We start from the raw sequence: 27,503 nt of genomic DNA on the forward strand, positions 1-27,503 counted from the left end.
GACTCGCTTGTAGTCCTAATTTGTAAGTCGCTTTGGACAAAAGCATCTGCTAAATGACTAAATGTAAATGTAAATATCTGCCAAATATATTTATTTTACAACACACATGAACATTTGCACTACATTATACATCAATTTCTCTCTTTTTTTTTCCTACACTGCAAAAAATGTTATGGCTAGCCTACTTCTGGTAACAATATTACACATTATATTTTTAAAGTATTATTTAAAGGCTTGATTTCTTTAATGGAATCTACCCGAATAAATCGTTATTTAGTCTATGACACAATGAATTTAATATTTTTAGTGAAATAAGCATTTTTATTTAAACATGCGGTTTAGAGTGAATGGAGATGATCTGTTCATATTTGACTTTGAGTTATATTGTACATATAATACACTACATGCTGCTAGCACCACAACAACCATGTAATTACATTATTAACAAAGTATTTATTCAATGAACAAAGTAACATTGCATTTTATTAGATGCAGTTATTCACAACCTAACCATAAGCCCTACTCTTCTGCACAATGGTAATGATCAAAACTTATACATAATAGAAACTCTTTCAAATGTCAAACATACCTGAACATTAAACATTAACAGATTATTAACATTATTTAACACTTAATTTCAAGATTTACTCTCCATCCATGTGCAAAGGCATGCTTGTTGTTATACAGTAATTTGCCAATAAGTGTCACTGTTGTATTGCCATCTAGTGTGTCACTACAGCTCTGTTATTCATTCTTTGTTTTCTTCTTTGTTGTATATAGTAAAAAAGCACGTGAAACTTCAATAGGTTATGGGCCCAGATCTTCGCTAAAGCAAAGAAGAGGTACTTTAACACGTTTGGTTGTGGAATTCACAATGGAGGATAAACTGTTTATTGAATTACAATACATGATTTATATTTGTGCATTTTTGCAAATACTTTTAATGAAATATTGTCAAAATTATTAACCAAAAGCAAGAGGATTCCTAACTTGTATGAAACCTGGAATATTGATGTCTGGACAAATCTACACGCGAGTTAGCCAAGTGTCTATGCAAGCTAATAGACCACATTCAGTAGGCCTATTTATGAAATCATGAGGATTTTCATCACAGCCTTTCAGCACACAGTGTCTTGATGTCATAAATCAAAGTGATGATAATAATTTATAATTCTAATTTATAATTTTTGTCTTATAATTGATATGTCCTCATTAATTGACTGTACTTATGGACTGTGTCTGCGAGCTCATCAATCTACACTTGGTCAATTTGGAACTGCATACTAGCATATACTCCTACTATTTCTGTCAAAGATACTGTAAAAGTGTCATGACAAAGCTATATCCTGACCAACATCTCTGGAAGCCCTTCATCTAGAGAAATGCACTATAGCGTTAAGAAGAACACAGCGATCACTGAGCTCATTTACAAGACCAGAATCAGGATCATCAACACAGAAAACCGGCTGGAGAAAAGGAGAAAAGCTTTGGATGGACAGTTGAACAAGCAGCGACAGATTTAGAAGTAGTTCAATTAAACATTCAATTAAACATTAAACATCTGTACCATTGGTAACAATTTAGCAACACACACACGCACACGCACACACACTAACCCAACCCCTAAACCTTCCCATCACACACACACACACACACGCGCGTGAGAATTTGGTTGTAGCTCGTTGTCTTACTGTGATTGTAAATAGGTGTCATTTGTGTTTAACAACGTTTAGCTCAAGAATAGGGAAGTTCGAATAGTCTGTGTGAATATTGCCAGCTTCACTGAACTCCTTTAGTTAAGCACTGACCGCATTTCTTTATATTTGTGTCCAAGTTCAAACACTATGAAACACTGCAGCGGGATATTAAACAGGAAGTGTCTGCCCGAGCTCAAAACAGGTTTTGAGTGGGAACGTAAATATCTTTGCGAGGGAACGCAAAAGATTTAAAATAATAATAATAATAATAATTAAAAAAAATTTCTCCCAACCTAATTTTTTTCCACCACCACGTCCCTTTGGGGCTCCATATGTTTTGTTTTGTGAATAGAGGGTTTTCACGACGCGTCATCAATCCGGAAGTCGGCCATTTTGGAGGTACTGAACGTAAACAGTGCCATTGAACTGAACGGACTCGCAAATTTGGCTGATTATTGCTTCTGAAAAATGGTCAAGTTTTGGTCTGTACTCATCGGTCGCACTGAGAAAAAACATTTCTAGTTCTACAGACTGCCGAAAGTTAAAGAGAAGAGTGCAAAAAACTGATGAAAGATGGCGTTTGTGGTTGAGAGAGGCACAGCATCAGCCACATGTGTAAATGAAGCGTTAACTATGGCTAAAATTTTGACGTATAATAGTTAACTATGGGTACATACACACTGTCAATCCGATTATCTTTGTATCCGATTGGAATATGATCTAAAATGATGTCCACACTGTATTGCAACTGCTCAGAACCGATTTGTGTCCACGCAGCTCTTTGACAATACGGCAATGATGTTGCGTTGATGGAGGGGTTTGCATTTGCAATATAAATGTTTTCTTATTTAAATTTTACAATATGGAAATGTATAGCCGCCGCGCTGGACTAACGTTACTGCGTCTCGAGCTGCAGAACTAGGAGGCTGGTACTGTATGCACAACTCTTTTTCATCCGCGCCGGTTTCAAAATACTTTTCAAAAATAATAATTTTCTGCTCGTCCGGCACTTTGCATCAACACAGCCTTGTTTCGGCAGCGACTTTCAGCATGTTCCCTATAACAACGTCTGATGTTTATATTTTACGTTGCGTGAGAAAGTCACATAAACCACGCGAAAGACGGTTTCGACTGGTGGATTTCCTGATATGTGATTTGAATAGGATATTAAACCACATATGGATGTAGCTTGAAACGGATTTCATGTGCTTTTTTTTTGGACTGACAATCTGAACGTAGCCAATGTCGGGATACGAAAAAGAAGTAAGGACTAGAGAAGCTAGCTCGTTCAGATCTTTACCACATATTACCTTAAGTTTGTCAAAATGTTGAGCTCTTTCCTGCTTACCAAGTCCTTCTCTATATGATTTCGCAGCTTCCATGTGTTGTTCCCGTGGTTTAGACATCAGAAATTAGTGTAACAATGTGTTCAGTAGTACATAAACAGTGCAATCCATGCCGTTGTTTACATCCGAGTACCTCCAATATGGCCGCGCATCCGGGTAACTGACCAAATCGTGACGTAGGTGAAAACCCTCTATTGAATTAATTTTATTCTGTGTGTGCAGAATCCCCAGCTGAAGGAAATAATCATATATCTGTGACGGGGAAAACAGGAGGAAACTTCTCCCTGTCGTGTGAATCTGAGGACCGAGACATTTCTCTTGTTTTATTTAACAAACGGTCAAGAAACATCTTTGCTTGTGATAATAAAGAATGTAAGAGTGCAGATAAACGAGTGTTTAAAGAAGGATCATGTGACATCATCATCGAGGATCTGAGATTCAGTGATGCTGGGAAATACACTTTAATAGTCTATTACAGTGATAATCAGACAGAGCCGGAGCAACAGATCAGGGAATATCATCTTCATATTCATGGTAAAGTCAAAACTGATCAAACCATCAGTGTGTGCTTTCATGATTTCCTGAAAATGTTAACAGTTTAATAAAATAACTATTGTGTTTGGCCTGTGATCAGCAAAAACATTAAATGTAACAAATGAACAATTATCCAATATTCAGATTAGATGATTCCATTGTAGGATTTTCAGTGGCTGGTTTTTAAATTATTACATTTGGTTCCTTTAATTCTAAATTTGTGATTATGGCCTTGACTGATTGACACATTATAATAATGAATAATGTCTGTGTTCCTCCTCAGATGAGATCTCTGTGCAGGAAGGAGAGGATCTGAAGTTGGATGTTCTGTTGACCATCGCTGGTAAAGTGGAGTATCAGAGCAGAAGAAGCTCAGGCTGGACAGAGGTGTGGAGGAAAGATCGCAGGGACCGGCCTGATCCACTGGTCGACAGAGACATGACTCTGATCATTAAAGAGTTTAAAGCCACTTACACTGGAACATACAGAGTTCTGGATTATGAAGGAGAAACCTTGATCACAGTCTCAGTCACAGGTGAGAGAAGATCAGTGGATGAGGAGTAGGGTTGCAAAATTCTGGAAATTTTCAAAGATGGAAACTTTCCATGGGAATTCATGGAAATTTAAGGGAATTAACAGGAATTTATGGGAATAAACTGGGAATTTTCAAATTTGAAGGTTGGCTCTTCATAGGGAACTTAAATATAGTTGAGGAAAGTATATTTTAGCATAATCTTGACTAAAACAAACAGATGCCATTCAAATACACTTGAATATCTATGTCATTCCTCAATCACACACACATAGCACACTGCTTACTGCATGGCTACTGAGACCACACCCCCTACTGGCACTGTGCACTATTGAGACCACACCCCCTACTGGCACTGTGCACTATTGAGACCACACCCCCTACTGGCACTGTGCACTATTGAGACCACACCCCCTACTGGCACTGTGCACTATTGAGACCACACCCCCTACTGGCACTGTGCACTATTGAGACCACACCCCCTACTGGCACTGTGCACACCTCCATCACATGCACAGAAGCCCAAAGCACAAGACTATTGAAGGCACACATTTGAGCCTGTGGACTAAACAAAGTGAAGTAAGTTTTGATGATATTATGGGGAAATATATTTATTAAATGTTTAAATTGCAAATATCACATACAAATGTATTCATCTAGTAGATAGCAAGCTGATAAGTTAGATGTTAAATAAGCTAGCATAACTATTTACCACATAAGTAGGGCTGGGCGGTATGACGGTATATATCGTTACCGCGGAAGAAAATGTCAACCGTAACAGATTTTTTTATTTTGTGTATACCGCGACATGTAAATAAGTAGGCGTGGTTAACTCACGTGCAGCGTGCGCGAGACTGAGACACTGATATTTGTCAAAGAAACATGAAGAAAGACCAAGAGGATCCACAAAAGAAATTAACGTGATATTTTCAGGGGGAAGGCGCAGAAGTCAACTAGAGCAGTGCAGCACACTGAAAGTTTAGAAAGCCTTTGCTCTTGCTCGCAACGGGGCTTACTTGACAACAAGTTCATATATCAATATTCTAACGAATAGAAAATAACCTTAAATAATGTATCTATCCATCTCTTATGTGTACAGTTACTTTTAGAGTGGACGCGCAAGCGGTTGCCGTGGTAATGAATATTTCCAAAATTCCCCTGCTTAACTTCCCATGGAAATTTACCGGAAACTTTCTGGAAATTTACCGGAAATTTTCCGCCCCTTTGAGCTTATTTTTTTAAATCAGGATTTGAACAGAAAATTGATGCTGATTCTCCTCTACAGAATCTGGTACAGACTCAACGGAAACACTGGATACAGATGATGACAAAACTGATGAACAACATAGTAAGTAAAACAGGAGGCATTGAGAGATTTACACAGTGAGTTTAATAAAATAAAAATAAAAACATGTAATAAGAAAAACTGTTCTCTTCCCTCCTTCCTCCTTCAGCTGTAGAGATCTGGGTTATTGTGTGTGTGTGTGGAGCTCTGCTGGTTCTGGTGGCTGGGATTACGGTCGTCTGTGTTCACGGTATATACATGTCTGATGAGCGGCCTGGGAGAGCTCAGAGTCACGGAGAGCCAAGTCCCTGGACATGGAGGAGTTTATCAGACTATTCGGCAGCACAAAAACAGGCAGAGCAGAACACTTCATTTTTGTGTTGAAAATAAAGTAATGTAAAAAGTAAAGTAAATAAAATAATGTTAAATTACTAAATAATAAATTTTTATTTATTGGAACAGAACTGTGTTGTCTAATCCATGCAAAATACAAAAATGTAATAACATCTATATTAGAGCACGTGGCATTGCACAAAATTTTGGAAATCGTGCTTAATATTTTCTAAACCAGTATTTATTTTCAATTGAATTTTCTGAAATCCCCCCCCCCCCCCCCCTCCTCCATAGTATTTTTTCCTAATTTGCAAGTCAGTGTGCCGTCAACTTTCTAGCTATAAACAATCTTCCAAATATTTTATTTTGTGTTCAACAGAAGAAAGAAACTCATTCAGGTTTGGAACAACTTAAGGGTGATAAAGTAATTACAGAATTTTCATTTTTGGGTGAACTATCCCTTTAAGTGGCAAATACAGAAGCTTCAGCACCAATAAGGAGAGTAAATAAGAAACCAGAAGGGGGCAGCATTTACATTCAGTATAAATATGAACATCCTTGGATGTTAAACTTGATGAACTCCAGATAATTTCTCACTAGCTCTGCTGATGTTTTGAACACACTATACAAATAATGGCAGTCACTTAAAGCAATATGTTTTGTGACATAATATTACATTGTCATCTGTTGTGTGGATATGATTGTATGTATGTTTACAGGTTCTGTTACCTTTTGTCCTTTAATTCCTTGACAGTCACATCCTGATTTCCCACTGCAAACACAACCCTGAGAGGAAAACACAAGGAAAACAACACCATGACTGCATGAAAACATTTACAATAACAATAAGGAGGGACTCTCATTCTTGCTCACTGAGAAGAACAGAAGGCCACCAAAAGCTATTGAAAAAAAAGAAAAGAAAAGAAAACGACTGGTTCTTGGCCCCCCCTGTGCCCCCCCATTTATAAAATCCTGGGATCGCCCCTGCTGGGATCGTACAACACTGTTCATGTTTGGTATCATTTGAAATGTCTCACTGTAAAGTGTCTTTTTCAGTGTCTAAACATGTGTAAAAGTTAATGTATGCGAGTGACAATACGAACTAACTCGTAAAGATGTCTGTGTGTGTATTTACACTTTCCTCACATATTTCATTGTTATATTTAGAAGACATAATCTATGTGCCTTTTAGTCATTATATGGTCTATTTAATATATATATATCGCTCACTTCTAGAGCTAAAGCACTCTTTGGGCACATGCGCACTAATGTGCCAGACAACCGCTCAGTATTAATCATTTCTAGCAGTGCAGTTTTCCATATAATGGCAAATTTGTTCCTATTGTACTGTATTAATCATTGTAATTTAATATTTATTGTGGAGATTACTGTTACTATGTTTATGGTGACTACTATCATTTGTTATTGTTATTTGTACTTATCTATTTTTCTTATATCTTTATTTATAGAAAACCACACACACATGCAAAGTCAAATTTATTCAGTGTACTGAGTTATGGTGACAATAAATGGGTTATTCCCCAATACCTGATCATATCTGGTAAAAGTCTCTCACTGGACGCTCTGTAGTGGGTCTGTTATCAACCGGCTAAATCAGCTTCTACTAGCCAACATTTTTACAGTGACTGAGACTCATCCTCAGAGAAGAAAAACCAAAAGGTAATGAAGTTTTTAATAGTTTAGAGATATCTTGCTAACAGAGGATGGGTCTTCCAGGCAAACGCCACCCTGTCCTCAAGAGGTCTAAACTCTGGAGACCGTGATAAATGCAGATTCCCATTGTTAGCATGTTTCCATTTGAAAGAGGTTTCTGTCTCGCTCTGAGTATTAGCCTAGTAATAAGCCTAGTATATATGTATCATATATTGCTGCCACAATAACGGCCTTGCTTTCTTCTCTTTCCCATGTTTGTTCGCTGAGGTGGAGCTGTGATGAAATATTGTTCTTGTAAATACTTTCCAGCATTCAGTAATAAAAGTGTACATTATACGTACGGTGCTCGGCAGTGATCAAAAACGATTTCAAAACTGAATTTTGAATGTCTTCTTGTTTGCCAGCTGATGTACATTTGGATAATATATTTAAAAAGCAAACAACAATTAGTGTAATGACAATGTTATTCTTTGCATGAAAACACTTGCATTAGCCTGTTGCACTGGGTGAATTAACTTCAGAATTATATTCCTATAGACGGTCAACAGTGATAAGATAAGAGTGGTCCAGACCAACCTTACGAACGTATGACTTATAGACTTCAGTAAACACGTATTAAGGATAAGGTACAGCTTAAGGTAGGCTATAACTTAAGAACGACGTAGCGTTAAGAAGGTTTCGGGAAACGCAGCCCAGGTTAGTAAACGGACTGAAATTCAGGTGGAGCAAAGGAGCACACTGATTGAAGTTTTAGAGATCCGACTAAATAGTAATTTCCAGCAGCTGCTGAAGTCAACAGGTTAGATGTTTTCAGACACCAGTTCACCCTGTTGACACCATATGAGGAGATGCTGATTCTGGAAGTACAAAATCACCAAATCATTTAAACTGTTGCTGTTTTTGTGGTTCTGTTTATGGAAACTACACCCTGTTATATCGCGCGATCTCGTGGGTCCTCGTGACTTCAGCTGTCAGTCATGGCCGCAGCCGTTCCGCAACAAACCCGGACCTGGTGTGTGTTGAAGGACGGCGGAGCACGGAGCCGACACACAGTTGGTGGAAATCCAGGGTAACACATCGGCATTATATCAGAGGCTAATAATGGGTTTTCCGTTTAGAGCAACAAAGTGTTAGACCAATCTAAATAGAGTGAGCCTCAACCTCTGATTATTGTATAGCATTATTATTATTAAGTGTACATGGGAAACCACGGTATGATTAGCTATATAAGTTACCATTAGAGGAAGTTAAATTGGTCAGCTTATTTCTATTGTAATGGTCGTGACCTCTGGTTAGATATAGGCTAATCTTACCTTAATTACGTGTGTTCAGATCTATGGGGACTACATAATAAACTTTTAGAAATTAACAAGCATGGTGCGGTTATCTAAAAAGTAGCCTAGTAGTCAATCGCCTCTGTCTAATGACTAAAGGCGGGCATACACTGTGCGATGTCTGTGCGATTTCAGCAAGGTTACCTACTCACACTGAACGAGTAGATCGCATGCGATGGAAAGCCAAAGCTCCGGATTTATGTGCTCACACTATACGGTCCGAACGTCGAGCTGCGTCTTGTCACGACCTCCCCGTCTAGGGTTAGGAATGCCGATGACAAATTAAAGCATCAATTGAATTGATACATCTATCCCTTCTCCTGTCCCAGCTCACATACAAATATTACAAAAAAACAAAATAGTGTCAAAAGTAAGTTTTTATTAACATAGGAATGAATAACAGGAAGCGTGAATCTTCAGGAGGGGTTCAAGCCAAAATAACAAACAAAAATAGTTTTAACTGAAGGGAATTAAATGTAATTTACCTAACAAAAGAAAAACCCCAAAGAAAATACAAAAGACTTCCCTTACTCCCTAACTGACCATAAACAGGAGAAAATTACTCAAGAAAACAAGAATGGCAACCTCCTCCCTACGGCTTCCAAAAGAAACTAATTAAACATCAACTTAATGACATAAATCAGTAACAGCTTAAATAAACAAGAAAATATAAATAAATATAATACAAAAGAGAAACCAAAGTAACAAGACCGATGGCCTCATAATTCGACGGTGACAACCCCACACAGGGAAACCTCACTGAACGAACCACACTCCAACATTTAGAACTCCAACAAAAACTGTGTTATCAGCCGAGAGTCTCAGCAATCCAGACCAACATCTTCCAAAAGCTCAATCTGCATTAAAATAATAACCAGTAGAGAGAAATAAAGCTCAATCTGCAGTAAAATAATAACCAGGAGAGGGAAATAAAGAGCCATCAGACTCCAGCTTTATATTCCCAGACTCTGGAAGCTCTTCATCTGGAGAAATGCACTAGCATTGAGAAGAACACAGCGATCAGTGAGCTATTGAGTGCATTTACAAGACCAGAATCAGGATCAGGATCAGAATCAGGATCAGAATCAGAATCAGGATCAGAATCAGGATCAGGATCAGGATCAGAATCAGGATCAGAATCAGGATCAGGATCAGGATCAGGATCAGGATCAGAATCAGGATCAGGATCAGAATCAGGATCAACACAGAAAACACTGGAAGACCGGCTGGAGAAAAGGAGAACAGCTTTGGATGGACAGTTGAACAAGCAGCGACAGATTTAGTTCAATTAAACATTAAACATCTGTACCATTGGCAACAATTCAGACACACACACACACACACACACACACACACACACACTAACCCATCACACAACACTTTCTGCATTTGTAAAAACCCTTTAATAACTTTTGTTATACCAGATTTACAAATGAGGACGACCCCAAGGGATTTTTTTGAGATTTTGTCAGGTTTTGGTCACTTCTGGGTACAATTTTAATAATTCAGATATTTACAGATGCATCAAAGAATTCAGCTGATAGAATCAGAGTATCAGTTATTGTTCCAGAATTGAATATCAGAGTGTGATAAAGGATTAATGAAGGATTGTCAGTATATACAGGAGAAATACTTGCATTATTGTTAGCTTTACGGTGGATATATATCAATAATCTGTTCCGACTCAAGCTCGTCTTTAACCGGTTTACAGTGCAGAGACTCACAGCAGAGCAGAGACTGTAATACAGATGAGAAACATTACAGAATAAATATGATGGGGCTTATGAGGGTATTTTTGTGGATATCAGCACACAACGGCAGATAATCAGCAGGGCAGAAATCAAGGAAATTATTAAAAAGACAATTGGAACACTGTTAAAAATAGGTAAACATAACACAATGTGACTGAGATATATATGATATTTTCAGAATGAAAATACACGTTGATTTTATAGATAGTCTGCGAAAAGAGTTAAAAGATAGCCTATGTGTTATAATTTATTGTTTCAATATCTGTAATATTCAATATAACTTTTTTTAAACAATATAGAAGACATCATGGTCCATGGAGAAAATAAGCTTTTGAAAGCTTCGCAAAATGATTCACTATTTAGGGAACGCTGGCGCGTTTTGGCTGCCGCTCCTCTCTCCCGTTTTGTTTGTTTGTTTCTAAATATTAGACAACGGTTTTGGAGCATTAGAAGTTTGAGGAAGTTTGAAGGTTGAGGCGGTGGTGGAGGAAGCCACTTCAAGGAAGTTTGAAGAATGAATAACCTTTCAAAATAATGAACAAAGATGTGCGTTGGTGCGATGTTTCCTGGTGCCTTAGTTTTTACCTGTTGGCCTATTGTTCCTAATTTTAAACGTCTGTTGCTGGAACAAACTTTCCTGGTGCCCTCCTCTGGATCTACACTTCTGCGAGGCTGCTATTAGTGTAATGAAGCACCGGACTCAGAGGGATCCATTTGCAGCTTTTATTAGAATAGTCGGACAGGCAGGGTAATCAACAGCAGACAGGGCAATGGAGGAAACGCAGAGAAGATCAGAGTCGCAGGCAGAGGTCGAGGCAGGCAGCAATAAACAAGGTCCAGTAAACGGTCCGGGTCGGGGCAGCCAGAGAACAATCAGGAAACGAGGTAAACAGTCCAAGGTCAGAAATACAACGCAAACACGGGAAATAACACTCAGAATTGATGGCCAGGGCAAATCAAGACTTCGCAGAGAAGTGGTGTGTGGAAGTGGCTTTTATGTGTGTGTGTAAATGAGGTGCAGGTGTGTTGCGCAATCAGTCCCAGGTGAGAGGCATGATGGGAATTTGAGTTCGATAGGAAATGGTTAATATTCTGGAGACGGATCCCTTTGGTGGTGCGGGTGGAGGTGGTACGGGAGCCTCCTCTGCAACAATTAGTGTGGATTCCTCCCGCACGGCACTAAGGTACACAGTTTGCCAATTGCTGAAATTGAAGCATAACTTTTATTTAGCACACGATTCCTATGCTAACTGTGATGATGTTGGAATACTCCAGCGTAAGCGCTCCTCAAAGCGCAGTGTTATATGTTCTCCATCTGATGCTGATGCTGTTTCCTATCCTGCATTTCTTCGTAAACCCTAAAGGCCGGTGTATAAACCTGTTGGGATTAACCATAACAGCTTGACTGAGCTAACATACAAAGAGCATTCACGGGAGGTTTCGGAGTCCCCGTGCCTGTTGAAATCTGCAAGTTTTAATGCTTGCTCTGTCAACAATAAAGCGGTGGCTTTATCTTACATCATTCTGGAAGAAAAACTTGACTTTTTAAGTATAGTTGAAACATGGCACAAACATTCGGACGGTCCTCTCTTTAATGAACTTACTACTGCTGGCTACGGGTTATTAGTTTTCCTGGCGATCATGAACATGAACATTTGCACTGCATTATACATAATTTTTTTTTTTTTACTTTTTTTTTACACTGTAAAAAATGTTATGTGCTATTTACTTAAATAAAAATTATGGTAACAATATTGTACATCATATTTAATTAAAAAAAATTAAAGCTTGATTTCTTTAATGGAATCTACCTGCATAAATCGTTATTTAGTCTATGACAATGAATTTAATATTTTTAGTGAAATAAGCTTTTTTATTTTAACTTTAACTATGCGGTTTAGTGAATGAAAATAAAATGTTTATATTTGACTATATTGTACATTTAATACACTATATGCTGCTAGCATCACAACTATTTTGTTACTACATTATTAGCAAAATTATCAATGAACAAAGCAACATGTTCCATTTTATTGTAATACGCAGTTATTCACAACCTAACCATAAGCCCTACTTCTGCACAATGGTAACAATCAAAACTTTTACATAATAGAAACTCTTTCAAATGTCAAACATAACTGAACATTAAACAGTAACAGATGTTTCCCTGTACTCAAAAACACATGAAATAACACTTAATTTCATGGATTAAGACAATGGATTTACTCTCCATTTCCAGCCATGCATGTGCAAAGCATGCTGGGAACAAACATTGCCGTCACTAAATAAAACTGCAAAATTGAGCGAATTCTCTTAAAATAAATAGGTAGCCCTTCTTCCTTAATTTTATCAGGTTTATCAGTTCCTCAATTCAAGCCACAAAACAGTGTATGTTTCCTTAAAAACCAAATTAGGAAAATGTATCTTTTCATATTTTTTTATACAACACTGAACCACAATTTTATAAATATAAATAAAATATACACAATATTTTAAATTTAAATGAAAATGATAAGACTCATGATTAATTTTTTACAACTCTGGCTCTATGAAGCAACATGAAGAACACAAAGACCAACGTCTGCCAATCAAAAGTCAAGTTTATTAAATTATAAAAGGAGAGGGGACTGTAGAGATGACAGTGTTATAATGGCTTCCTTCAGGTGACAGGTGAGCGATGGGCAACACAACACAGCTAACACTTCCCACATAACAACATGTTTGCACAGAGTGGTTTGATTCAGTAAATCTAAGTGGAGATGAACAACTGAACTGATATAGAGACTGTCATTCAGTGCTTTCATTTGCTCTGGGAAGTGGACACTCTTGTGGTTTAAAGAGTCTCTGGTGTAATGATACAGTTTAAACGTCGACATGTTTTAAACTCTGAACAAGACGAATGAAGGAATGACTTTTCTGCTGGGTTGTGGATTGAGCAGTCATGAGACTCATTCTAACAGCTGATCTGAGATCTGGGCTGCGTTCAGACCCGACAAAACGTTGCACAACGTTTTTTAAACAGAAACGGTGATAAGTTGAACACACTGTTCTGATGACGCAAGAGTTGCATCTATGGCAGCTGAGAAGGCCATTCTTTGTGTTCTTTGTGAAGAATTTTCGGAGCCTGATGAAGTCGGTATAAATATGTTTCCCTTTCGTGGTCACTCCGAGTTACGTCGGATGACGACGATTGGGGTTTCGCTTAGAAGCCTATCACCTTCGAGTATATAAAACGAGCCAATGGCAATGAAATGCCATGGGTCTGCGGAATCTGCATAGCGTATCTCCGCCCACCGCAGGGGGTATATAAGGAAGTACGCTGCAATATTGTAGATATGTTTTCGCTTCGGAGCCGAGAACTGCTCCACTCCTGCAAGCCAAAAAATTCTGAGTTAGTCTTCTCATCCCTTCGAGACGAGCGAACTCTCCGGTGTTGGTGTGACGGCGATTTCAGCGAGTGCTCACTACCCTGCTGATCTGTTCAGTGATCTGACAGATAGTGTGTTTTCTCCCTGTTCGCTTCAGCATCGCAGAGTTTTTCCTCTCACAAAAAGAGCATTGCACGTGGCACGTCTTTTTAAAGATGCCTCGCCCGTGCACTTCTGGTTGCGGTCGCGACATATTCTTCTCTGATGGGCACAATCTCTGCTTAGCGTGTTTGGGCGTTGATCACGCTAAAGCAGCGTTTGTGGATGACTCATGTTCTCACTGCGGGAACATGACCATCTCCATGCTGTGGTCGAGACTCAATGAGCTCATTAGAGCGAGAGTCCCCTCATCCACACCCCGATCTACGGTCTCCCCGGGAGGCTGTACTTCGGCTGGTGGCCAGGGTGACCTGAGGGTAACTGTGTGGGACATACCGCCGACACGTCCACGGTCCACACAGCCCTCTTCAGCATTGGGACCCGCGAGTGTCCAGACTGAAACCGCTGGTCCCTCTACTGAGGCCCCGCGTGTTTCGTTTGGCGCTCCAGAGGAGGATACGATGTCGATCGCTGCATCACAAGGTGGGCGTGAGTCCTCAGGAAATGAGGATTCGGCTGTGTTGCCGCCCTCGGGCGCGCCAGCATTGCCCGAGTCTGATCCCGAGCTGACCGCCATGCTTTCCCGGGCAGCCGCGGCCATTGGGCTCGAGTGGTCCCCGCCACCCGATCCAGTGCGCTCGCGGCTGGATGATTGGTTTTTGGGAGCGGCCGCTGACACCCGTCGCCGCCCAACCCCAATATCATTCTTCCCGGAAGTGCATGAGGAAGTCACGCGGTCCTGGAAGGCTCCCATGTCTTCCCGTGATCGTTCGTCGGCTTTCTCCGCCTTTCCTCCCCTCGATAAGGCTGATGCTTGTGGGTACACTGGGATTCCCACGGTTGAACGTTCTGTTGCGATGCAGCTGTGTCCGGCAAGCGCTTCATCACGTGGTGATCCTAAGCACCCGTCCAAAGCCTGTAGATTCTCGTCTACCATGGTGGCGAAATCTTACAGAGCGGCGGGACAGGCAGCTGCCTCTTTGCATGCCATGGCCATCTTACAGGTCTACCAGGCCAAGATGCTCCGTGACATGCACGAGGGTAGGACAGACCCAGGGCTCTTAGATGAGCTGCGCGCCGCCACCTGGGTCTGGTGATGTCCACAGCTGTGGTCCAGGAGAGACATCTCTGGCTGAACCTGGCTGATATGCGTGAGCCAGAGCGGACTCGTCTGCTCGATGCTCCCATATCCCAGGCCGGCCTTTTCGGCGGTGCAGTCGAGGACTTTGCCCAACAGTTCTCGACTGCTCAGAAGCAGACTGAGGCGATTAAGCACATTCTGCCCCGACGCTCTGCTGCTCAGCCGTCGGTACAGAATCCTCAGCCTGCTCGCCGCCGAGGGCGCCCTCCCGCGGCTCCCGCCCCTCCCGCACGGCCCCAGCAGCAGCCTTCATCTGGACCGCCTCGTGGAGGAAGCCGTAGGAAGGCGCCACAGCCCTCTCCAGCCCCGCAGCCCGCTAAACGCCAGGCTAAGCGGCGCTCCTGAGATGGGCAGCTCAGGATTGGCTCTCTTTTCTGTTCAGGAGCTGGTAGCTGGGCCACTCCTTCCTCCGGTGGAGGGCCGGGGGAGAATCTTTTGTTCTCCACTCCCCGCTGCTCGTCCAACGACGGGCAGCACCCTAATGTGGTTAAAGACAGAATCGATTTCCCCAATCCTGAGCCAACAGAGCCCGAGGGCCACAGTGCGCGCCACCCTCGGGTCCCGCCACTGCCGCCCTCCTCTGTCCCAGAGGTGCGGGATGACAGCACGCGCCGCCCACGGGCCACGCTCCTCTCATCCCCCTCTGTCGCCAGACCCCTGCCAGAGCACGCCCCCGTGGGACGCGCGCCCTCCCCTGGCCTCCTCTGGCAGGACGCGGTTAATGACCGTGCCCCCGCACAGGGCCGCTATGCCACCCTCGCCGGTGCCGGTCATTCCGCCTCGCTGCCCCACCGACGGTACGTCTGTGGTTCGTATGACCCCGCTGGTGCACTTTCTGGAGGCCTGGCTAGAGCTTCCCAGACTGTCCCGCTGGGTCGCGAGAACCATCAGGCTCGGCTACGCGATTCAGTTCGCGCGATCTCCTCCCCGCTTCAGGGGAGTCCGCTTCACTATGGTCGGTGGCAATGCCCCTGTCATGAGAGCGGAGGTCGCCACCCTACTGGCGAAGGGTGCGATCGAGATTGTCCCTCCAGCCGAGATGAAGTCCGGCTTCTACAGCCCTTACTTCATTGTACCCAAGAAGTCCGGTGGGTTACGGCCAATCCTCGACCTGCGCGTCTTGAACCGCTCCCTTCACAGGCTGCCGTTCAAGATGCTAACGGCCAAACACATCCTCCAGTGTGTGCGGCCGCAGGATTGGTTTGCAGCGATCGACCTGAAGGACGCCTACTTCCATGTCTCCATTTTGCCTCGACACAGACCGTTTCTATGGTTTGCTTTCGAGGGGCAGGCATACCAGTACGCGGTTCTCCCTTTCGGGCTAGCCCTGTCTCCTCGCGTCTTTACGAAGGTCGTCGAGGCAGCCCTTGTTCCCCTCCGGGAACACGGGGTTCGCATCCTGAATTATCTCGACGACTGGCTGATCCTAGCTCACTCTCGAGACCAGGTCTGCGAACACAGGGACCTAGTGCTCCGGCACCTAGTTCGTCTGGGCCTTCGGGTCAACTGGGAGAAGAGCAAACTCTGCCCCGTGCAGAGGATCTCTTTTCTCGGTATGGAGATCGACTCGGTCGCCATGTGCGCGCAGCTTACGAGCGAGCGCGCGCAGTCACTGCTGACTTGTCTTCGCCAATTCGAGGGCAAGAGTGCGGTTCCACTGAAATTATTTCAGAGGCTCCTGGGGCATATGGCATCCGCAGCCGCAGTAACGCCGCTGGGATTGCTTCATATGAGACCGCTTCAGCTTTGGCTTCGCGATCGAGTCCCGAGGTGGGCATGGCAACACGGCACGCTCCGAGTCCCAGTGACTCCAGCCTGCCGTCAGACCTTCACCCCGTGGACGAACCTCAATTTTCTACGGGCCGGAGTGCCCTTAGAACGAGTTTCCCGGCACGTTGTTGTATCAACAGATGCCTCCACCACGGGCTGGGGCGCCATGTGCAATGGTCATGCTGCCGCGGGCTCCTGGACAGGACCCCAGCGCCTTTGGCATGTCAATTGCCTCGAGTTGCTGGCTGTACGTCTCGCCCTGCACCGCTTCCATGCGCTGCTCAGGGGTCAGCACGTACTAGTCCGATCAGACAATACCGCGACAGTAGCGTACATTAACCATCAGGGTGGTCTACGCTCCCGCCGTATGTCGCAACTCGCTCGCCACCTCCTCATATGGAGTCAGAAGCATCTGAGGTCGCTTCGAGCCATTTATATCCCGGGACACCTGAACCAGGCGGCCGACGAGCTGTCTCGAGTTCGGCCTCTCGCTGGAGAATGGCGACTACCACCAGCGGTGGTGGCTACCATCACTTCCGCTAGAGCATCGTCCACGAGACATGCCTATGCGTTGAAGTGGAACCTCTTCGTCAACTGGTGTTCTTCTAAACATCAAGAACCCACGAAATGCCCCATCAGTGTCGTGCTTTCCTTCCTGCAAGAAGGGTTGGAGCGAAGGCTGTCTCCCTCCACCCTGAAAGTGTATGTTGCCGCCATTGCCGCACATCACAAAGCAGTTGATGGTAAGTCTCTGGGGAAGCACGACCTGATCGTCAGGTTCCTGAGGGGAGCGAGAAGACTGAATCCTCCTCGTCCTCCCCTCATACCCTCTTGGGACCTCTCAGTGGTTCTAACTGCCCTGCAGAGTGCTCCATTTGAGCCTTTGCAATCAGCAGAGCTTAAGTTCCTGTCTATGAAGACAGCGCTCCTGGTTGCATTGGCCTCCATCAAGAGGGTAGGGGACCTGCAGGCATTTTCGGTTGACGAAGCGTGCCTGGAATTCGGGCCGGCTAACTCTCACGTGATCCTGAGACCCCGGCTTGGATACGTGCCCAAGGTTCCTACCACACCCTTTCGAGACCAGGTAGTAAACCTGCAAGCGCTGCCCTTGGAGGAGGCAGACCCAGCCTTGGCACTGCTCTGTCCAGTACGCGCCCTTCGTGCTTACGTAGACAGGACGCAGTGTTTCAGGACCTCAGACCAGCTCTTTGTCTGTTATGGTGGGAAGCTGAAGGGAAAGGCTCTCTCAAAGCAAAGGTTATCTCACTGGATAGTGGATACCATTGCTTTGGCATACCAGCAGCAAGGTCGTCAATGCCCCCTTGATGTGAAAGCCCACTCCACTCGTAGTGTGGCTTCCTCTTGGGCTCTAGCGCATGGCGCCTCGCTAACAGACATTTGTAGAGCTGCAGGCTGGGCGACACCCAACACATTTGCGAGATTCTATAATCTCCGAGTAGAGCCAGTTTCTTCTCATGTACTCACTTCAACCAGCCGGTACTAGATTCTGCTCAGGTGTCTTCGCTTGCTCGCCATTCCTCTCCACGGACGGGATACGTGCGATTATCTTCTCAGGTGAGTCTGATAAGCTCTGAGTTTCCTCCAGCACTGGTTACGTCAACGCCTGAGTTATGCCTATCTGCCATAACGCAGCTTTTGCGCTTGACTAGGTGTCTCCATGTGCATGGTCCCTCCTCTAGGCGACCCCCACATGTGTATTCCACTGTAAGTCTCTTTTGAGCGTGTGTCTTTCCCTTGGCAAGCCACCTTGCCACCCCTGGGGTTTAAATATTCCACCTGCGGCTGGACACCTCAGTGATACTCCATATGCATCCCTCGGGGTCATATGTGTCTCCCAAGTCCCCCCCTTAGGGTTGGGCATAATTGCATATTTCCTCTGAGATATGCTTCCCAGTGTACCTTGGTATTCCTGTGTTAAGTAGGACTCCTTCGTTCGTGCTAGTCTCACAACAGGGAGCTCAGACTTACGCAGGGCACTGGATGACAGCCGAGGTGGCGTGATTAGACTGGAACCCCAATCATCGTCATCCGACGTAACTCGGAGTGACCACGAAAGGGAACGTCTCGGTTACGGATGTAACCCTCGTTCCCTGAGTGGGAACGGAGACGTTACGTCTTCCTGCCACTTCCGCTGTACCGCTGAAAAACGCCTGGGTCCAGTCTCGACTCCTCAGCGAAGACATATCTGCAATATTGCAGCGTACTTCCTTATATACCCCCTGCGGTGGGCGGAGATACGCTATGCAAATTCCGCAGACCCATGGCATTTCATTGCCATTGGCTCGTTTTATATACTCGAAGGTGATAGGCTTCTAAGCGAAACCCCAATCGTCGTCATCCGACGTAACGTCTCCGTTCCCACTCAGGGAACGAGGGTTACATCCGTAACCGAGACGGTTTAATACTACAAAATATGCCCGATGTTACAGTTACTGCACTTGCCGCCCAGAACAAAAGAGAACATCCCAATCGAGTGAAGGGATTGCTGAAACTGAAGCACACATCTTACCTAATTCAGACTAAAACACATCCATTTAGCCTCACATACGGACTTTATTTGTAGTTCATACTGTTTTAATACCCTGTATTTTCTTTCTCATTTTTAGGAAAAGCACTAATTACCATTGTTTATTTCTATACCAAATGTCATACACTTGCAATGAAGCTAAAAATATAAACAACTACATATCCTATATTTTTACAATAAAACTTACGACAAACATGTCTGTTGTTGCGTATACTGAGCTGCATCCAACACATTTGTAAATTACTTTCCTTGAACCCATTGTGCGAGTTCACTTTAATACCGCGTGCTTTATATACATGTTGCTGCTGATTGGACTGCAGTTCTGACACACCCACCAAACAAGAGAAAACGTATCTCAAACCCCGTTGCACACCGGTGCACGCCGTTTCCAGGAAACATGACGTTCAACCCGGAAACCGTAGCAAAACGTTGCGCACCGTTTTGAACTTGAACGTGCCCAAGATTTCACCGTATGTCATATCACATGATCATGGACCTGTCAGGGTAACAGGCATTCCTTCAAATTAAAGTATTTTATATGCAATAGATTAAATGAAACAATCATAAAATCTTTACAGTCACTGAACACCATGCAATATAATGTAAATCTTCCAACAGCTCAATCTGCTCTGAAAGGATAACCAGTAGAGGACAATAATAACCAGTTTGACTCCACCTTTAGTGGGAAGTGACATATTTCCATACTTCTAAATCACTCATCTGTGTGGAATATACTTCCAGTTTTGATTTAGCTGTGGTTTACACGTTTGGACACCAGAACAAAAGACTCATTCAGAACTTTTGACTCTGCATTGAGCTGAACTTAGTTTGATCGACACCTTTACGAACGACAGACACAATGGAGAAAGTCTTTTTCTTTTGTGTATTTTCTTGTTGGATTATGCAAATCACATCCAGTGGTAAATATATTCTATTTCAAACATTCATGAAATTAACATATCAATCTCAAATACAATAGCTATTTACAGTCTAAAAGGATGTGATTTTTAAATGTCTCTCCAGATTTGTCAGTACGAGGATCTTCTGATGTGAGAGTTCGGATGGGAGAAGACATCACTCTGAACTGCAACATGAGAAACAGATATGAAGTCGCCTGGTATCATCTCAGATCTGAAGAGCTCGTTCTGCTGATTTCTGCTGAGAAGGACAAAAACTGGAGAAATCTCCTGATCAACTACAATCAGAACCGAACTCGTCTGGAAATAACAGCAGACAGATCGATCACCAGAGTCTCTTTAACTATTACTGGAGTAACAGAATCAGATTCAGGACTTTATTTCTGTGGACTAAAGTCTGCCGCTCCAGAGATGCACTTCAACAAACCCATCAGACTGGAGATTGAAGGTACCAGATTTCAGTTTTCACATCATATGGTTAATTAAGATCTTACCATTTTAGGTTACATTTTGTCAGTATGTATATATACAGTATAAGTTGGATATCAGAGAAAGTTTTTAAATCACAAACACACTGCTAATCAAAAGTTTGGACACACTGAATTATTGTTTTTTTTTCTTGATTGAAAAATGCTAAAGGCCCTGATATGTCATTATGCACCATTTATATTGATCCGGCGATTCAAAAGTGGGGTTGGAGGTACCGGATAAAAAAAAATGTACACTGTCACTAATACACTGCCTCTGACTAAAAAAACCTAATCAACGATGTGTCTTTTTAGTCAGAGAAGCTACGTACGTACTAGGCAGTGTAAATTGTTTTTTGATGTTTGGGAAGCGGGTTTTAAGTCGAGCTGCCACCCCACTCTTGACATCTGACACAAACATCACTGTTTTTGAGAGGAAGGCCTCGTCTAAGTTGGCATGATCTAAGGCATCCAACAGTTTGCAGACACAGGGCCCTATTTTAACGATCTGAAACACAAGTATCAAGCGCAAAATGCAAGTAACTTTGTGGGCGGATCTAACGCAAATCTAAAATGTGTTGGTCTGAAGTCGCTTCATTACTCATAGGTGTGGTTTGGGTGTAACGTGAAATAAACCAATCAGAGCGACATCTCACATTCCCTTTAAGAGCAGACGCGCTTGTTCCATGGCGGATTGCTATTATAATGGCGGATTTGCCAGGAGCTGTTCACAGCCGAGGAGACCGACGTTCTCGTCAGGGCCGTAAAACACAGAGAAGTGACATTGGGGATGGAGAAACACACCCAAATTAGCTTCGGTTAAACAGGCGTATGATAATTTGGGTAAATGTGTAAGCTAGATGTATGCCTATTTTTTCACATCTTCATGGACACAATAATGATTTCCCTCGTGTGATATATTTTTTCTTGTAATTATGTATGGTTTGCAAAAATGTCAATTGCTGCGCATGTGCTCTTAAAATAGCATGTGAACGCGCCACTGACTTTAGACTAGGTTTCTCCTGATCTGTGGCGGAATTGTTTTCTGGAACTGCAAAATAGCATGAGGGAACGTTTGCGCTGGAACACGCCTCCTCTTTTCGCTGAACCGCCCCCCGGGAGCGCAAGTTCATTCCCTAATTTACCGACGTGCGTCTGTGGAGGGAAAAGTCCGCTGTGCGTCAGATGCAAATAGAAAGATACATGCATCTGTGTACAAAGTCAATTGCGCTGGGTGCAATATAGGGCCCAATGTCTTCTGCGCCAAAATCATCTAACTCCACAAAATCAAAGTATATGTTCTCGGGCGATTCCATCTCTGGCAACTGCATTCGTAAATACATGATAAATGCAAGATGCTGTTGTATATGAGAACATGGAGAATCCTCCTCATATCAGGACCAGTCATTTCCTGACAGTCTATTTCAAAGCCGTGAGCTGGCCTGTGACGCTTGGCCTTGAAAGAGGTGTAAGTCTTTGCACCTGGTCGCTTTGGATATTGATTACTGCGTTTACCAATATAGAATAGAATAGAATCGGGCATTTATATAGCGCTTTCATATGTACTACTGTACACCCAAAGCGCTTTACAATCATATCAGGGGATCTCTCCTCAACCACCACCAGTGTGCAGCATCCACTTGGATGATGCGACGGCAGCCACAGTACAACGGCGCCAGTGCGCTCACCACACACCAGCTATAGGTGGAGAGGAGAGAGAGTGATAGAGCCAATTCAATGTAAGGGGATTATTAGGAGGCCATGATTGGTATGGGCCAATGGTGGAATGTGGCCAGGACACCGGGGTTACACCCCTACTCTTTACGAGAAATGCCATGGGATTTTTTTTAATGACCACAGAGAGTCAGGACCTCGGTTTAACGTCTCATCCGAAGGACGGTGCTCTTTTGACAGTATAGTGTCCCTGTCACTACACTGGGGCATTAGGACCCACACAGACCACAGGGTGAGCACCCCCTGCTGGCCTCACTAACACTTCTTACAGCAGCAACCTGGTTTTCTCAGGAGGTCTCCCATCCAGGTACTAACCAGGCTCAGCCCTGCTTAGCTTCAGTGGGCAGCCAGTCTTGGGCTACAGGGTGATATGGCTGCTGGCTAAATATATTTTCATTTGCTTTATCACAAATATTTGATGCCATTACACGTGCTTTAGTACACCCATGCTCAAAAACCTTTTTCCTTAAAGGAGCTGTATGTAGGATTGTGGCCAAAACTGGTACTGCAATCACTTTAAAAATACTATAGAGCGGTGTATCCCCTCCCCCTCCCCCCTGACTCGAGGTTGCCAGATAAGCTGAATTCAGCAGAAACGTAGGCTGCTTCAATGAGCTTCAGACGAGACGTACACAGTAAGTTTTTTTCTGTTAATTATGTTTATGCATCATGAGAGATATTTTGATAAGAAATTATGTATTTAAAAAATGTACTAATTGTCATTAGTTAAATATAATCGTAAAGATTTATGCTCGTATGTGACAGTATCGTAAAGATGTATGCTCGTATTTGACAGTATAATCGTAAAGATGTAACGTTATGCTCGTATGTGACAGACAGAACAGTAGCTGTAAGTCTAACTTGTAACGTTATGTATCTGTCATTAATGTAAGTACAAGCACAAGCCTCACTATGTGTAATACAGCTATTCATTTAGCTGATGCTATAAGTGAAAGTGACTAGCTGTATTTTTTTACTTACCCTGCAGCACGCGTCCATAACACGCTAAAATATGTGATGTGAAATACAGGTCAACTTGCAGCATGTGTAACTTAGTCCACGATATACGTGAAGAACGAATGTCGAATCATTTATTCTGAGGTTTACCTAGTTAGGCTTCTGTCTCAATTACATTTCAAATTGCCATAATGGGCGTGCTAATGTTGTTTTCCTCAGCGTCTCAGCATAATGACAGAGAAACGGGCTCCTATGCATTGCTAATGTTAGCATACGTCCATGTGAGCTAACGTTACGTTACTTTGCACGAACATGCATAACTTTGTTCGACTGTCATGAATATATGATATGTGCATTGACATCAAGTACAAGTTAGCCAAGCACAAGCTTAGATGAATCTTACCTGTCCAGGAGAAAATTAGCTACGTTGGCGTCTGTGTTCAAATTCTTCTCCGTTTTCAGCCGTCTCCATCTTTCAAAAGCATCTCCTATACAAATTCTGGTTTTATTTCGGACTTTGTCACGACGAATTTCTGAATTATAACGAGGTATTTTTGATTTAGTAACGTTAGACATTTTTATCCGACTAGAGCTAGGGTAGGTTAGAGCAAAGCTGGCAACCCGGATCCCGAAACACTACTGACTTCGTGATTGGTAGATAGGTGGAGGGAGGCGCTTCAAGCCAAAACACAAAATGACAACATCAACATCAGTTGAGGGCTGCAAGTCCACTTTTTAAATGACAATATCCTACCCATACTACTGTTGTCAGTGATATAAGTATTTGAAATTAACATGATTTCTTAATGTCTAGTGACACATCAGGGCCATTTTATGATTAATTGAAATAGATTTCTTACATACAGCTCCTTTAAGGCTCTTTGCTTTTTTCTTAAATCGGGCACAGACTGATGTCACACCTGCAGTTTTATCCGGACCCAGTGATCCCACTTTTTTACAAATGGCACAGCCTAGTCCAGTTTTGTCCATTGTAAGCCAGGGACAACTTTTTTTTTCCTCTGTAAACCGAGCATCCGTCCAGATTTGCCCAGTTTGAGTGTCCCCGACAAATGTACCTGCTTTGTCGCCATCACAATCTCTCGCAGATTCAAAGTGCCCATCAGCCGTCTCGTCGTCATCTTCATCTCCTTCCCAGTGTGGGTCATCGTCATCCCCGCTAACGACAGGTGTGCATTAGCAACATTAATGGTAGGCGTACTACTGCTGTGTCCACCGTGGTCTCCACATTCTTGATCGGCAGAAACGATTTTTGCTTGTTTGGGATCTGAATGGTCAGCGTATCTGAAAAAGTTAAGCAAACTTTGTTGTCTCTTTGACATTTTTCCCCTGAGTGAAAAGAGGCGAACAGCAATCTCAACCAGCACAACAAGCACATGTGTCACTTGAAAATTCACCTCAAAACGCATCGAAAATGCAAACACAAGATTTTTGTGGAACTTCAATGGGGAATAAAGACTAACAAGACAGATAACAGCATCGAACACTACACAAATAGTCATTTAATTTTTTTCATTTAGGCAGTTCATTTTACACATTAGGTGCCGAATCCAATAAAAAAAAGGTTCCGGATCCAACGTCGGAGGTGCCGGAACATGTTCCGGCGTGTTCCGGCTCAAATGAAGCCCTGGACAGAATAGTGGGAGAAAAGCTCTTCTTAATCCATTTTCCCATACAACTAACAACTAAAACAGTTTTTTTGTGTGTGTTTGATCATTTTTACAGGCCTTTTTGTAACAGAAGAGCCAAAAGACATCACAGGTACATGATGATCGTTATCTTGGATGTTCATTTTTCACAGTGACTGGAGATCCAGCACTAAATCTAAGTTAATACTGTCTGTTTGTATGAATGTGAGTAACTCTTCTGTCTCTGTAGACGAGGTGACGGTGACAGAGCGTGTGTTGATGTTCGGTGGTGTTGGTCTGGCTGTGTTTGTGTTTTTTCTGACTACAGTCATCGCAGGAGGAATCATTTACCATCGCGGTTGGCAGAAAGGATGGAGAGCAGCGAAACATGGAGCTCTGATGGACCAAAGATCAGATGAATGACATCTATTTCTGCTTTATTTTACAATCTAACTCAATATAAGCCTGTCCCTGAGCTTCACATTGCCAGTTATATCAGAACTGCTATAGTTGTCACATATTAAAACAGCAAATTGTGCCTCAGATGTTTTTTTCCTGTTGGCCTGATTTCACTTCCACTTCAGAGAAACTGAGATGATGTGGTAAACCTAGCCAGTTTTATAAACAGCAAACCAGTCATTAATGGTGTGGTGATAATTCAGGTTTGTGTGGTTATTTGTGCTTGACAATAATATTCAGTTAAATATCAAATCACTTCTTTAATGCAATGTTTATTAGTTCAGCATATATCAACGATATTCAAAGATTGGAGTTCAAGTTGTATGATTTACATAACTGCAGTTTTTACATGTAAAGAGTGAGCTCAAAAAGAACAGCAAACATATACTTGAATATCATTATGTTGTTTATCTTTAGACATTATGGGCCCTATTTTAACGATCTGAAACGCAAGTATCAAGCGCAAAACGCAAGTAACTTTGTGAGTGGGTCTCGGGTGCTGTTGCTATTATACCGGCGGGATAAATGACTCTAATAAATCTAAAATGGGTTGGTCTGAAGACGCTTCATTACTCATAGGTGTGGTTTGGGGGTAACGTGAAATAAACCAATCAGAGCGACATCTCACATTCCCTTTAAGAGCAGGCGCGCTTGTTCCATGGCGGATTGCTATTATAACGGCGGATTTGCCAGGAGCTGTTCACAGCCGAGGAGACCGACGTTCTCGTCAGGGCCGTAAAACACAGAGAAGTGACATTGGGGATGGAGAAACACACCCAAATTAGCTTCGGTTAAACAGGCGTATGATAATTTGGGTAAATGTGTAAGCTAGATGTATACTTTTATAATAAACTATCTATCTATCTATCTATCTATCTATCTACAGTATCTATCTATCGTAATAATGTATGATTTGCAAAAATGGAAACAGCTACTTCTGTGTAGATTAGAGAATCAAAGTGTATGCGTGTTGTGCACACGCTACATTGATTATGGCCAAGCATGCGCCCTTAAAATAGCATATGAATAACATGCGCAACGCGCCACTGACTTTAGACTAGGTTTTTTCGGTCAGTGGAGGAACTGTTTTCTGAAACTGCAAAATAGCACCAGGGAATGTTTGCGCCGGAACACGCCTCCTCTTTGCGCTCCTCCTTCTTCTCCTCCTCCTCCTCCTTCAACCGCCCCCGGGAGCGCAAGTGTATTTCTTAGTTTACCGGCGTGCGTCTGTGGAGGGAAAAGTTCGCTGTGCGCGGGTGCAAAATAGGAATGATACATGCGTCGGTGTACAAATTCAATTGCGCTGGGTGAGAGATAGGGCCCTATATATTTATCTATGAGCTTTAACTCTGTTTTCAAGAGAAAATATAAATGCAAACTATTTTCTGGCAATTCATGATTAAATAAAAATGTCAACATATCTTAAATGATAAATGTATTACTGAGAGATCTGATCAAATAAACAGCAAAATAATAATTATTTGTTTTTGTGTGCATTTTCTGGCAGAAAAACCTGATCATTACCAAAGCTAAACCTGTTCAAACACAACTGTATATATTCAGTCATGTCGGATCTGCCATGATAATTTAGAGAAGAGAAATGGTTTCACATCAATGTTGTGCAAAGCACAGTAATGGTTTCCTGACTGATTTCATAATGATGATGCACAGAAAACCACAAAATATGTGGTGAGGGTGGCACAATCTGACTAGACAACTCAGACAAATAAACAAATAAGCTATGCAAATTAACCAAAGCTAATAAAATAAAAAACAGTACTTTAACCGTATTTTAAATAACTGAAAAAAGGAGAAGAGAATGATCTTCATTCTCCCTTAAAGGAGTCATGA

The 27,503-nt window shown here is 42.7% G+C and overlaps 2 protein-coding genes and 1 long non-coding RNA gene across 4 annotated transcripts in view; all 3 read left to right on the plus strand.

The window, feature by feature from the left end:
- Positions 1 to 27,503, plus strand: part of LOC311093927 (uncharacterized protein) — a 188,929-nt gene that overhangs the window by 92,975 nt on the left and 68,451 nt on the right. The window lies entirely within an intron of this gene.
- On the plus strand, positions 5,392 to 6,783 carry LOC311094039. Its single transcript, XR_014608541.1, has 3 exons — positions 5,392 to 5,457; positions 5,564 to 5,644; positions 6,482 to 6,783. It is a non-coding gene; the product is annotated as an uncharacterized lncRNA (long non-coding RNA).
- On the plus strand, positions 20,197 to 27,203 carry LOC311094000 (uncharacterized protein). 2 transcript variants are annotated; one of them, XM_084131737.1, is made up of 4 exons: positions 20,197 to 20,392; positions 20,496 to 20,837; positions 25,291 to 25,326; positions 25,522 to 27,203. In XM_084131737.1, the coding sequence occupies exons 1-4, from the start codon at positions 20,332 to 20,334 to the stop codon at positions 25,614 to 25,616; spliced, it is 534 nt and encodes a 177-aa protein (XP_083987863.1). In that variant the 5' UTR covers positions 20,197 to 20,331; the 3' UTR covers positions 25,617 to 27,203. The 2 variants fall into 2 exon arrangements, with proteins under 2 accessions (XP_083987863.1, XP_083987862.1); XM_084131736.1 differs by having other exon boundaries at positions 20,199 to 20,392; positions 25,444 to 27,203.

This window comes from Abramis brama (genome assembly GCF_963993115.1).
Source record: "Abramis brama genome assembly, chromosome: 12".
Taxonomy (NCBI): domain Eukaryota; kingdom Metazoa; phylum Chordata; class Actinopteri; order Cypriniformes; family Leuciscidae; genus Abramis; species Abramis brama.

What these genes read in the sequence shown, in the direction of transcription:
- LOC311094000 (XM_084131736.1), top strand. Translation starts at nt 20,332, where the DNA reads ATGGAGAAAGTCTTTTTCTTTTGTGTATTTTCTTGTTGGATTATGCAA. An exon ending in CATCAGACTGGAGATTGAAG is followed by an intron (nt 20,838 to 25,290) that starts GTACCAGATTTC and finishes TCATTTTTACAG; the next exon opens with GCCTTTTTGTAACAGAAGAG. An exon ending in AGAGCCAAAAGACATCACAG is followed by an intron (nt 25,327 to 25,443) that starts GTACATGATGAT and finishes CTGTCTCTGTAG; the next exon opens with ACGAGGTGACGGTGACAGAG.